At 38.4% G+C, this 13,376-nt stretch overlaps 1 protein-coding gene across 4 annotated transcripts in view; it reads right to left on the bottom strand.

The window, feature by feature from the left end:
* Positions 1-13,376, bottom strand: part of ARHGAP18 (Rho GTPase activating protein 18) — a 125,049-nt gene that overhangs the window by 16,343 nt on the left and 95,330 nt on the right. For all 4 annotated transcript variants that reach the window (XM_059941241.1, XM_059941242.1, XM_059941239.1 and 1 more), the window contains exons 8-12: positions 13,201-13,278; positions 9,632-9,791; positions 7,397-7,479; positions 2,554-2,760; positions 1,349-1,489 (exon numbers count right to left, since the gene is read on the bottom strand). In XM_059941241.1, the coding sequence (XP_059797224.1) occupies positions 1,349-1,489; positions 2,554-2,760; positions 7,397-7,479; positions 9,632-9,791; positions 13,201-13,278 (669 nt within the window). The remainder of the gene's footprint in view (positions 1-1,348; positions 1,490-2,553; positions 2,761-7,396; positions 7,480-9,631; positions 9,792-13,200; positions 13,279-13,376) is intronic.

Here is a 13,376-nt window from a genome sequence, read left to right as displayed (position 1 = left end):
GTTAATGCTATTTTTCTATAAATGACAAAATTATTTAAACGTTCCATCTCCAAAAAAAGTAACATTTAAATTTTTGTCTAAGGACTTATTATTAAAAAGGTACAGCACAAATTTTGTTTTCTTAGATACACACTGTTCCTCAGAATATCACATTATAACGGTCTTATTAAATAGACAAGGATATAAAGTCACCTAAGTTAATGTGAATAATCAGGGCTACAAAAGAGAAGAGGTTCACGTATTCATAATGTCTTTAGAGGTAATAGAACATTCTCAGTTAAACAAGAATGATATCTCAAAAATCCTTTCTAACCTGTATAGCATTTCTCAAAAAATATAAACACTATGTACAATTCCCACTTATTAAATTTTATGCTTTTAAAGATACTTTGAAATTGACCAAAAAAAGTTTAATGCTAGGAAAATGCTATTTTGTAAGAGTGAGAGCTATAAATAAATAAAGGAGAAAAAAATTTTGTGTGTGATTACTGGATCCCTAAGTAGGCCAAAGCAGAAAAATCAAAGGCTGATAATTGCATTTCCACATTATTCCACAAGATGTCAGCATGTAACTGAGGAACCTCTATGGTGGTGATGGTGGTGGAGGGGTGTCTTCACCATAAATAGAACAATAGAAACCCTTGCATTTCATGATCTTAAGTTAGAGCTTTGGTAACTCACTTCTTCTGAATGTGTTTTCATGTATATTTCATTATTTTAAACCCAGTTCTTACTATACTCTTACAGAAGTTTATGAATACTAAGAGTTAAATATCCCTTTTTTGAAATATTTTAATTTTCTGCATTCCAACATAACGTTCTCCAAATTCTTAAGTTCCAATTAAGACACTTTAAGGACTTACTGAAGTCTAGGAAAGATCTCAGGCACTACACCAATATTGACCTATTTGTTTATCTGGGTTAGTTTTTTTCCCCATTTTACAGATGAGAAAATTGAAGGAAAAAAGGTCAATGGTTCACACACGGGACTCTTTAATTACTAAACATTACACATTTAGTGGGCAACTGGAATCTCCACAGAGTCCTCTGTGTGTTTATGTGTGGGTGGGTGTGTGCTGAGACATTCCTGTCTTGTTATCTTCCTTTGTTCCTTAACAACAGCTCACATGCTGAGTCACCAAGACCTGTGCAACTATCTGTATTGATCATCAGTACTAATAGGAGCAGAGGTACCATTATTGATGCCTTTAATATAATATAGTACCAGAGCCTACTAAGTGTGTAGAAATTCATCCTACAAAAACATTCAAATCTCTTTGTTGTATATAAGATATTAAAAGCAGTACTGCAATCTGTATAAAAACATGTATCTTCAAGTTTTTCTTACATCATTTGCACTCTTATCTTGCTTTTCATATTTTTCCCGGTCATAAGCCATTTTCTTCAGCAATTTCTTCATGGCTTTTTTATCTTTTCTATGATTTTCAGTGTTTTGTTTCCTCACTTGGTTGACAATAAACTTGGGAATCTATGGAGAAATGAAATTAAGTTTAGGGAGGAAAAAGAAGTAGTACCATTTTAAACTATAGAAATAATTATCTTTATTTCTTATATTTGGAGAGAAGTAAAGGCTCTATTTGATAAGACTATGCCATTCATTAAATCTGTGGGAAAAAAACTCATCATATTACCTACCATGTGTACAGAGTATCCAGGTGATGAAAATTACCACCCACTGTGTAAAGTTCAAAAAGAAGTTTGGGGACTTCCCTGGTGGTGCAGTGGTTAAGAATCCACCTGCCAATGCAGGGAACACAGGTTCGAGCCCTGGTCCGGGAAGATCTCACATGCCACAGAGCAGCTAAGCCCGTGCACCACAACTACTGAGCCTGCGCTCTAGAGCCCGCGAGCCACAACTACGGAGCCTGCGTGCTGCAGCTACTGAAGCCCGTGCACCTAGAGCCCGTGCTCTGCAACAAGAGAAGCCTGTGCACCACAATGAAGAGTAGCCCCTGCTCGCTGCAACTAGAGAAAGCCCGCACGCAGCAACGAAGACCCAATGCAGCCAAAATATTAATTAATTAATTAATTAATTAATTAATTTTAAAAAAGAGGTTTGGTGAAGTTCAAGGACATAGTGACCATCTTCTACGCCAGGACTGGAGACTGCCTGAGGTGACAGGCATTAGGCACCACGAACTCAGCAGTTGGTCCCTTTAGCAGCCACCTATCTACAACCTAGCCTCCAACTAACCTATAGACCCTTCTAATAACCAGCTAGCCTCTCCTGTCAAAAGAGAAAGAAAAACTCACCAATAAACAAGAGCTGACAGGTACCTAGCAATAATCCAGAAAAAAATAATCCTCAGAAATTCCATTAGCAAAAATAAAATATTTTAGAAGTTACCAAATTGAAACACTTAATCATGTAGGCATTTTAAAAACTGAGATATTTAAAAGTAGACATCAATTTTTTTAACCGCATTTGAAATCACCTATATTGGTTACCTTTTTATAGAGACTATAACAATAAAAAGACTTCAGAATCTAGATATCATCACTCATTAACAGAACTTGAAAATATATACTCACTGTCCACAGAAGTTTTTGATACTTAATCAATAAGTGCATGATATGAGCTATCCCAGCTGCCATTACAAATTCTCGCTGTTCACCGGACTTCAAACCCAGTGTATGATACATGAAGAGATTCGGGGCCATGACCATTGCTACATTCATGACCGTCATCTTATTTTTCTCTTTATTGTCCACGACTCTTTGGAGAAATTCAAGCAGGGCCTGAAACAGAAGTAACGTTTTGAGATCTGTGTTATACGTGAATATAAGAGATTAAGGCACTGCAGCATATGGGATTTTTATTTGTTAAAAAAAATAAATAAGTTGTGCATAACCACAGTCAGCCAGCCACATCCAGTGGGCCTTGTCCTCAAAGGTGCTCCACTGGTTAACACACCCGGAGCTGGTGCTGTGTTTCCGCTGTGGACTATGGCCCTGGGGAATGAGGCAAGAGGACACACATCTGAGCTGGGCGGTGGGGAGAGGGATGGAGAAGGGTCAGACCGCCTGCCTATCAAAGCCATGGAGCACTGAAAAATAGTTTAAAATATCAAACGAGTCTTCACTTGCTGCAGGAAGTGCTGTACTTTTATCTCTAAATATTAAAAAAAAAAAATCCATTAAAAAGGCTCGTTCAATCTCAGTTGTGTTTGTTTTAAGGGACTCAATAGCTGGCTGACTTGAAATCCAAAAAGAATGGAGACTGGGATGGGGAGGAGGGGAAATAGAGACAAAGAGAAGAGAATTTTTTTCAAAAAAATGAATGAACGAAAAGGAGCTTTTCACCAGAACAGGCTAGTTTATGCTCAGTTTGATGCCCCCCACTTCCCACCTCTATGGACAACACTAATGTGTCCTCTGAGCGCCCCTCCACAAAGGCCAGGGCAGCTTAGATCACCCTCCTTCTGCCAGGGCATAAAGCTTTAAGTTCTTCTTTTGCCTTCTTTCTTGAATCAATTTTGGTCCAAAACATTAACAACAATAACTGCACAGATACTCAATGATCTCTACGGGCGAGACACTGTTTTAAGAACTTCATAGAGATCACCTCACTTAATCCTGACTGGAAATAGATGCCTTAATGATCCCCATCATACAGAGAAAACAGCGTCTAAGAGAATGGACGTAACTTACCAGAGGTCACAGAGCAAGCACATGGTGGAGAAGGAATTTAACTGCCTGTCTATCTGGCTTTGTTTCTGAACTCTTAACTAGTAAAAGAAGCAGGTTATCATACTTAGCTTAAAATTCCTACCTGAAAAAGTTCAAATAAACTACGCCAAAATGGAAAAATAAAAACAAAACAAAAGAACTGTGTTCATTTCTCACAGGATTTCAGGGGGAAAAAAATTCCTATAAGCTCTAACAGCTTGATCTTGAGTCCAGTTTAGCTACTATGTAGACCCCTAAAAGTTTGAAACAAACTAAAGGCATAGCCTTACTATCTAACAATGAGATTTATGTATCTAATTTCTGGTCCAGTGCTCACAAAGTTAAACTGTAATCTAAGCATAAGGTTATACAGAAACAATACCTTCTCAAATGAGGACAAAAGATTAATTGGTAAGGTTTGGAAAAAATATTTAATTTTGTTCCAAAGACCAGAATAATTATTCAGGGACCAGTGTATCTCTTTCTTTACAAGCATAAATTGCAGAGATTAGGTAATAAACCACTTAAATGTGGTGTACATAATGCAATAAAGTTATTTAAATATTACTATCAGGATATTAGAATATGTGTGTATATGTAGATACGAAACTAATAAAATGTTAACCTAGCCTTTGCTGAAAGAACTTCATCTTCGGATATATTGTCTCTTCATCTGATCTATAAGAACTGTCCTTTCTTAAAAGTATCTATCACCAGGATTTCCCTGGTGGTCCAGTGGTTAAGACTCTGTGCTTTCAATGCTGGCGGCACGGGTTTGATCCCTGGTTGGGGAACTAAGATCCCACGTGCCACGAGGTGTGGCAAAAAAAAAAAAAAAAATGTATCTATCACCAGTCTGGTGTTATATAAGTATCACTGGACCCAGTCTCTGAAAACTCAGTTTGAGTCTTAGCACAGTTACTTATTAGCTATGTGTGATCTTAGGATAAACCTTTTGGTATCCCTGTTCTTTAAAGTCTTCTCATTCATAAAATGGGAATATTAATCTCCTAGCCTGCCAGGATTAAGCAAGAAAATGTATACAATGAACTTCCTAAAACTACAAAAAAGATAAACACACGCCAATAATTATATTAACATGAATTTCCCACTGATATCTTAACATTAGTCTTTGTTATTCCTCCAAGTCAAAGGTAGGTATGATCATTGGTCCAAATGCACGATAACCCAAGGTTAAAAAAAAATCTTGGTCAAGCAACTTGCCTAAAGACACCTGTTGCTCTAGACTTAAACCAGGACATGGGATTTAACATGGTCCCTCCAAACCCTTAGATATGCTGTAGAAATAGTCTACACAAATCAGGCACATGATCCCGTCCCTCCAAATGGCAACGGAAAAAGCGGCAATAGGACTGGAAAAATTGAGGAAGTTCACATTAAGCTTCCTGAAATTACCTTGTGATGAAGTTTCCCTTCTCTTTTAGAGAACTAAATTTAGATGGTTTATTCTCTTATATATGGTATACTTGTTTTGGTGTTTCTGTTATTAGAAATCTTGTTTGAAACCTTCATCAGAGCTGGCTAATTAAGCTACTAAAGCTTAAGTAAATTAGTAAAATTACTTGTTTGGCATTTTCCGATTTTTTACCCCAAGAAACTATTTTCCACCTTATTTATACAATTGTGCTCCCAGTAACCTTACATGCTAAAATTAAAACTACTTTAAAATTTTAAAAAGTACACTTTTAAACAGATTTTGTCTTAAAAGAATGTTCCTGGGACTTTAAAGGCAAAATCCAAGAACGAGTTCTAGACCAACCTCGCCCAATAGTAACCATATCGAAATAAGCGTTTCCTCCCACAATTATTTGAACTCATTTGAATGCAGGCATATTTTATGTAAATCATGTCTTTCAATTTCTACCTTATATTGGTCATTCACAGGGCCATCACACAGACAGGCACCTTTATGTGAAAAAGAAAAAGATGGATTAAACTCCTCTTTCTAGGTAGTTGATGCCCTGTGTCAAGGGCACGGCTGGCAAGCAGAGAACAGACTGAAAATCGGTCCCCGCTTCATCCTGGGCCAGATGTCCTTATTTCAGCCACAGTCTACACACCCATACCCAGCAGCCCTGGTCACACAGTGTTTGAATGCAACCCTTTCTGGAGTTGGCCTCTGTCTCCAAAACCAAACCAAACCAAACCAAACATAACCTGCCTTCTCAGTTATTCATTCAGTTAATCAGTGAAGCAAAAGATTATTTTCTGACTTAGTAAAGGGACTAACTAACTCTTTGGAAGTTCTCCTGCAGCAATGCAGTGTTTTTATTCCAGCAATCCTCATCAACTGCTTCAGCCAGAAAAGTTGAGTATTAACATTCATTCCACGGGCATGGAATTCGCTCACCTAGCTTCAGTTCAGGGAGTCTTAATGAGGTACAGAAAGACATTTCCAAGATTTACCAACTGGTGGTTTTGTTTTCTTGACAGGAAATTTTTTGACATGATTTTTTTTTTGTTTTAAATAGAAAGAACCATAGGGGGTAAATGGGCAAGGGTTTCACCCTTACCTGTATAAAAACAATTTTTTTAAGGCAACAACAAAACATAAGGGAGGGGCTTCCCTGGTGGCGCAGTGGTTGAGAATCTGCCTGCCAATGCAGGGGACACGGGTTCGAGCCCTGGTCTGGGAAGATCCCACATGCCGCGGAGCGACTAAGCCCGTGAGCCACAATTGCTGAGCCTGCGCGTCTGGAGCCTGTGCTCTGCAATGGGAGGGGCCGCGATAGTGAGAGGCCCGTGCACCGCGATGAAGAGTGGCCCCCACTTGCCGCAACTGGAGAAAGCCCTCGCACAGAAATGAAGACCCAACACAGCCATAAATAAAAATAAAATAAAATAAAAAAAAATTTAAAAAAAATTAAAAAAAAAAAAAAAACATAAGGGAGATGCTCTTTCTAAATTATATTTTTAAAATTTTTCTTTTTCTTTTATAAAAGTTTATAATTAAACCTTTTCTAACTACTCTATAAATAAATGGTTGCATTAGGAAAATTAATCAATGTGGAACAATCCACTGATTATTATGAAAGCCTCTGACAATACGTAGTAAACGGTATTTAATCATATGAATATCAGACCAAATCACTTTGAAATGATGATATAAATCAGAAACTCAGGGTAATCCATTAGAGAAATAACTAGAATTTATTTGAGTTGGTCTATCTTTTGGCTAACCAAACATTTCAAAATCATCATTATAACATTTCAAACTCTACTGCTTGGAACTACAAACAAATGTAACCTTTTTAGGCAACAGTGGGCTATATTTGATGAGCCTTAGGATTTTCTTTTTAAACATTCAATTTTCACCTTACTAGTATATGCTCACCAGATAAAATCTGGAAAATGCAGGAAAATAGAAAGAAGAAAAAACCAAAATGCACCCATGTTTTTATTAACAAATGAACCTCAATCACCTGTTTTGGTAGAAGAAATGTTATAATTGAAAAAAAATCCAAAAAAATCAAAAAAACGCCTAATGATACTATTAACATGACTAAGCTGGTTAATAAATTAATAAAGAGTTAAAGACTTTCACCATCTGCCCTTAAAAATAGGTCTTTTCCTTATAGACAACTACTAACACCTCCACGATAACATCATTTCGTTTTGCCACAAATAACGAAAAATTACTCTGTTTAGTTCTGAGGGATATTTAACATAAATGAATCCAGCTGACCTTGAGCGTGTCTCTGTTTGCATCGGGCAAGAGGATGACGAGAAGGTTCAAAGCCTGTAGTTGTTGCTTCTTGGTTGGAAGATCTGCAGACAGATTAAATACACCTGAACGCTTGTCTTTACCAAAACATTTCTCTTTACTTTCTTTTTCCGTTTTGTAAGAAAATAGTTTTTCGGCATAAACATCACTGTGAGATGTGAGACACAATGCCTGAGCCGCAAGCCTTGTTGGGAGCGTGTCTGGGGGAGATCAGGAGAAGCAGCTGTTGCTACAGAGCTTTCTCTCTCTCAGAATGCTCACTTCCAACTATGAGTGTATGACGGGCAGCCTTATGTTTGCAGACGCGCAATAGTGCTTTGGAAATAATTTTAACTTCCGCGTGATAATTATTCCCCAGTGTAAAGACATAGGAGATCAGACCTTCTATGATATGGTGTCAGGGTGGACCCACAACAGTGAAGTTTGTTTGGTATAATGGTGAGTGAACAAATTACGTGGTGTACGTGGTAAGAGTCCATCGATTCCAGCAGGAATATGTAAAACAGAGCCTGGAACACAATAGGTGTTCAATAAATGTTTGTGGAATGAATAAGAAGACCAACCAGCAATGAAAGAGTTGAAGAGGTACATTATTTTCATTGATACTTCTTATTTTCAGTAGCCCTTACCCCATTAGGTAATACGCATGGATATCTGCAATCATTCCGGCATTTGTTTTTCAGGTATAAATTTGGTCCTTGGATCCACATCCAAGGAATATATATGCAAAATAGCACAACTTAACCATTAAAAAAAATATTTTAAACAGATGATTTCAGTCACGTTTCCCTAAAAATTCTGAATAAATGCTATGATATGAGATAACCCATGGGAAACATCTCAATATGACATGCTTTAAGAATAGCCTGGAACATAATGGAATAACATTCAGCCATTTAAAAAAAGTGAAATCTTGCCATCTGCAACAACATGGATGAAACTTGAGTGGATTATGCTAAGAGAAATAAGATGGAGAAAGACAAATACCCTATGATCTCACTTATATGTGGAACGTAAAACAAAAACAAAAACAAAGACAAAAACAAAACAGCTCCCAGATACAGAGAATAGATTGGTGGAACAACCTGAACCACCATAGGTAGTGGGGATCAGGGGAAATGGGTGAAGGGAGTCAAAAGGTACAAACTTCCAGTTATAAAATAAATAAGTCCTAGGGAAATAATGTACAGCATGGCAACTATAGTTAATAACACTATATTGCATATTTGAAAGTTACTAAGAGTAGATCTTAAAAGTTCTCATCACAAGCAAAAATTTTTCTGTAATTATGTATGGTGACAGATGTTAAGTAGACATATAATGATGATCATTTTGCAATATATACAAATATCGAATCATTACACTGTACGTATGAAACTAATATAATATTGTATGTCAATTATACCTCAGTTAAAAATAAAAGAATAGCCTGGAACAGTTCTGGTTGACACTTTAGTTCGGCATAATCATTAATAGTGCCTCCCTTTCACTCTCAAAAGTGGTCCAATTTGGAACTTAAAGTATGGTTTGGTCACTAGAATGTGGTGACAGCATTCTTCCTTTTTTGATGGTCTCTATGACTAAAAGGTGTAATTATGCCAGTATAAGTACCTCATCAGCTCTCTCCGTTCACTGGAAAGGAATTGAGAACTACTCAAGACATTAATTTGGAGCTTGCCTAAGACCACAAACTGGAAAGTTGCCTCCTAACCAATGAGGCAGCCAAATGATTTGTTCCATGTTTCTGCATGACAATTTCAGAAGTTAATTTTTCAGGAAATAATCACAGACTCTGCCGTATCTCCTTGTGCTTTTAGGATAACTGTTAATCCACAGCTTCTCCAGTAAGTGTTACTTTTAACACTTGGAAAGAAAAATGTATCACAGAGCTTACGTGATTCATCCTATTAAAAAAGAAGTGTGAAGTTTCCAGGTTTTAACACGAAAATATGTATATTGTATTGCTTAAAGGGCATGCAATTAATCCGTACCCAAAGAGAACATTCTATTATCTATTTACTCAGAGATGTATATTTATAAAAGTAAAGGAAAACATCATGTGCCATCTGAGTACTCGCTGACATCAGTGAGTAAAGATGTCTATCCAAATATATCTTTGCGATGCAAAATATCATTACAGCAATTAATATGGATGGCACCAGCACAAGGACTGCTTCAGAGAGGGATGGCACTTACTCTGGACAGCCTGAAAGGCTTTGAGATATTCTACACTGAGCAGTGGCTGGGGCAGCTCCCGGATGAAGAGCTTCAGCAGGCTGGCGGCATCATGCTGCTTAACACTTTCCCAATTAAAAGTCCCTTCATAAAACTTTGCTTCCAGTTCTTGGCAAAGATTCTGAAAGGCAGAAGAGAGAGAGAAAAAAAAATTACCAGTAAGTGCATGTTTTTTTTTTCCTGCTGAGACTGATATACTTCCCACTTTATAAGAGGTTCTACTCTTTTGAAAAGACATCTGAAAATACTAAAGGCCAACACTTCTCTATTACTCAGAAAAATACTACTCCTCCCACCCCAAGTGTACTTCACCAATGAAAATGATACCTAAGGCCCAAAATTCTGAAACTTTACACATTTTCCTAGACATGCAACAAACCTTAAGCAGTAAAGGCTGAATTAAAAGATTAGTTAAAATAGCCTTTACATTTAGGGGCTTTACTTAGATACTATACTTTTTCACCAACTTTTAAAAAATCATTAAGAAAACAAGTCTTGGGCTTCCCTGGTGGTGCAGTGGTTGAGAATCTGCCTGCCAATGCAGGGGACACGGGTTCGAGCCCTGGTCTGGGAAGATCCCACATGCCACGGAGCAACTAGGCCCGTGAGCCACAATTACTGAGCCTGCGCGTCTGGAGCCTGTGCTCCGCAACGAGAGAGGCTGCGATAGTGAGAGGCCCACGCACCACAATGAAGAGTGGCCCCCGCTTGCCACAACTAGAGAAGGCCCTCGCACAGAAACGAAGACCCAACACAGCCAAAAATAAATAAATAAATAAATAATTAACTTAGTTTAAAAAAAAAAAAGCATTCCTCACAATTCCAGCCCTCACACATTATTCTCTCTAAAAAAAAAAAAAAAAAAAGGAAACAAGTCTATGTTTTAAATTATTTAGAAGTACATTACATAACAAAATACATAAATCAATCTCTGGACCTAAAGCAGAAGGCCACCTCTGATTAGTCACCTCTGGGAAATGGAAAACCAAATTCTATAGCAAATGAGGCACAAAAATACATCAGTATACCTGTCTTAAATGCACAGGCTGTCAGTGACCCAGCCATGCTGCTGCCAGCTGCCAAAAGCAGCTGGAGTCCTTGCAGAATTAGAAATACCTAGTTCATTTACCTCAAGGACTCTACAAAATTTGCCAAATTATTAATAATAAATCAATTTAGTTTCATAATTACTATCTTCTATATGCTTTTTCACTGTGGCATAACTCCTATTATGTTAGAAATCCTTCCAAGTTTCTGTCACTTCCTTCTAATATTTGAAACTGTTCTCCCAAGGAACATTCTTTGTTTTTCCTGTAAGGTAAATTTATTACGCTTTCCCTTCCCAACACAATTCCATCCTCTACCCCAATTACTTTTGTAATTGGTGAAATACAAAAGGTGAACCCAGAAATTGGGGGTAGGGGAAAGAAAGTTGGAAGGAGAGAGGGATGCGAGAAGGTGCGGGGGGAGGGAGTGAAGGAAGAAAGGAAAGGAGAGAAGGCCTGAGGAAGAGGCAGAAGGGGAAACGGGGAGAGAGAAGGAAGGAGAGGGAAAAGAGGAAAGAGAAGGGAAGGGGAAGGAGAGGAGGACAGAAGTGGAGGGGAGAGGGGGAGGGAGGGAGGAGAGTCCAAGAAATGTGGTGGGGAGGGGAGAAGAAAGACAACCCAAAATTTTGCACATTATCTTTAAATTATTTATAACAGACCAGCTGCTGCATCATTCAGTCTGTGACAAGAGGCTGTGTTGAAGAGTTGAGCCAGATGAATCCACTTAATCGACTTTCTAAGAAAGTACATGTAGTTGAACTCATCCCTCTGCCAGTTATCTGGTCAAAATGTAAAATCCGCATCATATCCACTCTTGTATGGCAAAGTAAACGTGCTTATGACTCTTGTGAGTTGGCCGTTGCATTCTGCTAATGTGGGCCGTGAACAGTGACCTGAGAGGCGGTATTCTTGCTGAGATGGGTAATATGAAGTCACGTTACTGGTTTCTGAGGGACTCTTGCTCTGTAAGAGAATGTACTTCTCAACAGAACTCGTCTCCCAATCACACACAACGTCCCTGATAGACTGGTGGTGAAACTGCCGCAGGTATCAGCAAATGAAGTGAGACAGTGGCCATGTATAAAACTTACAAGAGCACCAAAACAGTTTCAGGGACCTCTGTGCACCAGGACAGCAGACCCAGGGGACACAAGCTGAATGACATTTGTGAGCAGGGTATATATCAGGTTACTCAAATCCTATTAAACTGAGATCACTATGTAGTAAGAAGCAAGTAGGCTGAAACTGTCCGCCTAAATTGAGGAAGCTTATTGAAATCAGCAGGTGATGCAAACTGTGAAACCTATGAACAGTAATCCAGTCCTGGACGCATCACAGCCACAGTCACAGGCAAGGAGAGTGTACAACCACCAAGAGTCATTTCTTCCCGATCCAGCTCTAAAGATGTCATACCCAATATATCTTAAGGAAATCAACAGAGAATATCTCTTCCCCCATCCTATTTCTTCTTGGATTTACAAATTCAGGACGACGAAATATTGGATGCGGGCAGCAATGAGTGTTATCTTTTTAGAGCTGGAGCTGAATTTGGAGGATACGGGTAAAGGAGGTTGTTAATGACCACTGACCAAAAATTCTCCCTGGATAAATTTTCCAGATAGAGCTACAATTCCAAGTATGCGGCCCCTGTACAATGCAAAACCCTGGGGAGGCGTACGAAGTATGCATCATCTGTAGGGTAATTCTACTTGTACCATGCATTCACTGGATACTTTATTCCCTAGCACAGGAGCTGGGGAGCAGAGAAAGGAGGAAGGTATACCACATCCATGGACAGTGGGAAGGAAATGTCATCTTGAGAGAAAAGAAAGCAGGGGAGGGAGACAGGGGACTCCAATTGGGAAGGCTGGGAATCCCCCTGCCTCTTTCACAAGCTGGACCCAGGCTACCCTTGGATCCAGTGAGCCAAAGAACTGTAACAGTCAGGAGAGTGGTTTAGACAGTCTCATTTTGCCAGCTCACTAAGACTGATAATGCAGGGGGACTAATGTCAAGTCTCCTACTCTGCTCACCTGGTGGAGTTTATCATCCTGCCCTTTTAAAAAAAAAAAAAACAATTCAATTGCTGTTACTCATGCTGACTAAAGCTGTCACCAGCCCACTCTGAATATTTTGACTCACCATGTTCTCTTTTCATCAGAAGGACAGAACTACCCTTGTCTTTTGCTTGTCTACTTTAGTTCCTATTTTACGTCTGCACAGTAGAGAGATTAAAATCATTTGTCTCTTTATTTATCACAGTAATATTACAGGTAATAGCGTGATTTTGAAAAAAAAAAAATCAAAACTTACAAAAATCAGAAGAGCCTGTAGAAAAACTAAATATAAACTGAATGTTAAGAGGGTTTTGGTCTATTTTGTCTTCTAAAATGGGAAGAAGGGGCAGGGAGGACAAGTTGGCTTTTAAAATACAAAAATATAATTAAACAAACAAGTTTTAGATGAGTAGAACCAAGAAATTACCTTGATTCGAACGGCAGCTCCAGGTATCCTTAAGAGGCCTTCGGTTTCCAAACCTCCCTCTTCAATGCGAGAAATCAGCTGTGTATAAACAGAAGAACGTTCTGAGTTTGGCATTCTTAACAGGTACAATCCCAAATTTAACATCTATTTCATATATAAATAAAGGAAAACTGATT

This window comes from Balaenoptera ricei, chromosome 12 (genome assembly GCF_028023285.1).
Source record: "Balaenoptera ricei isolate mBalRic1 chromosome 12, mBalRic1.hap2, whole genome shotgun sequence".
In the NCBI taxonomy this organism is placed as follows: Eukaryota; Metazoa; Chordata; class Mammalia; order Artiodactyla; family Balaenopteridae; genus Balaenoptera; species Balaenoptera ricei.
This window is presented reverse-complemented; position numbering and strand designations above follow the sequence as displayed.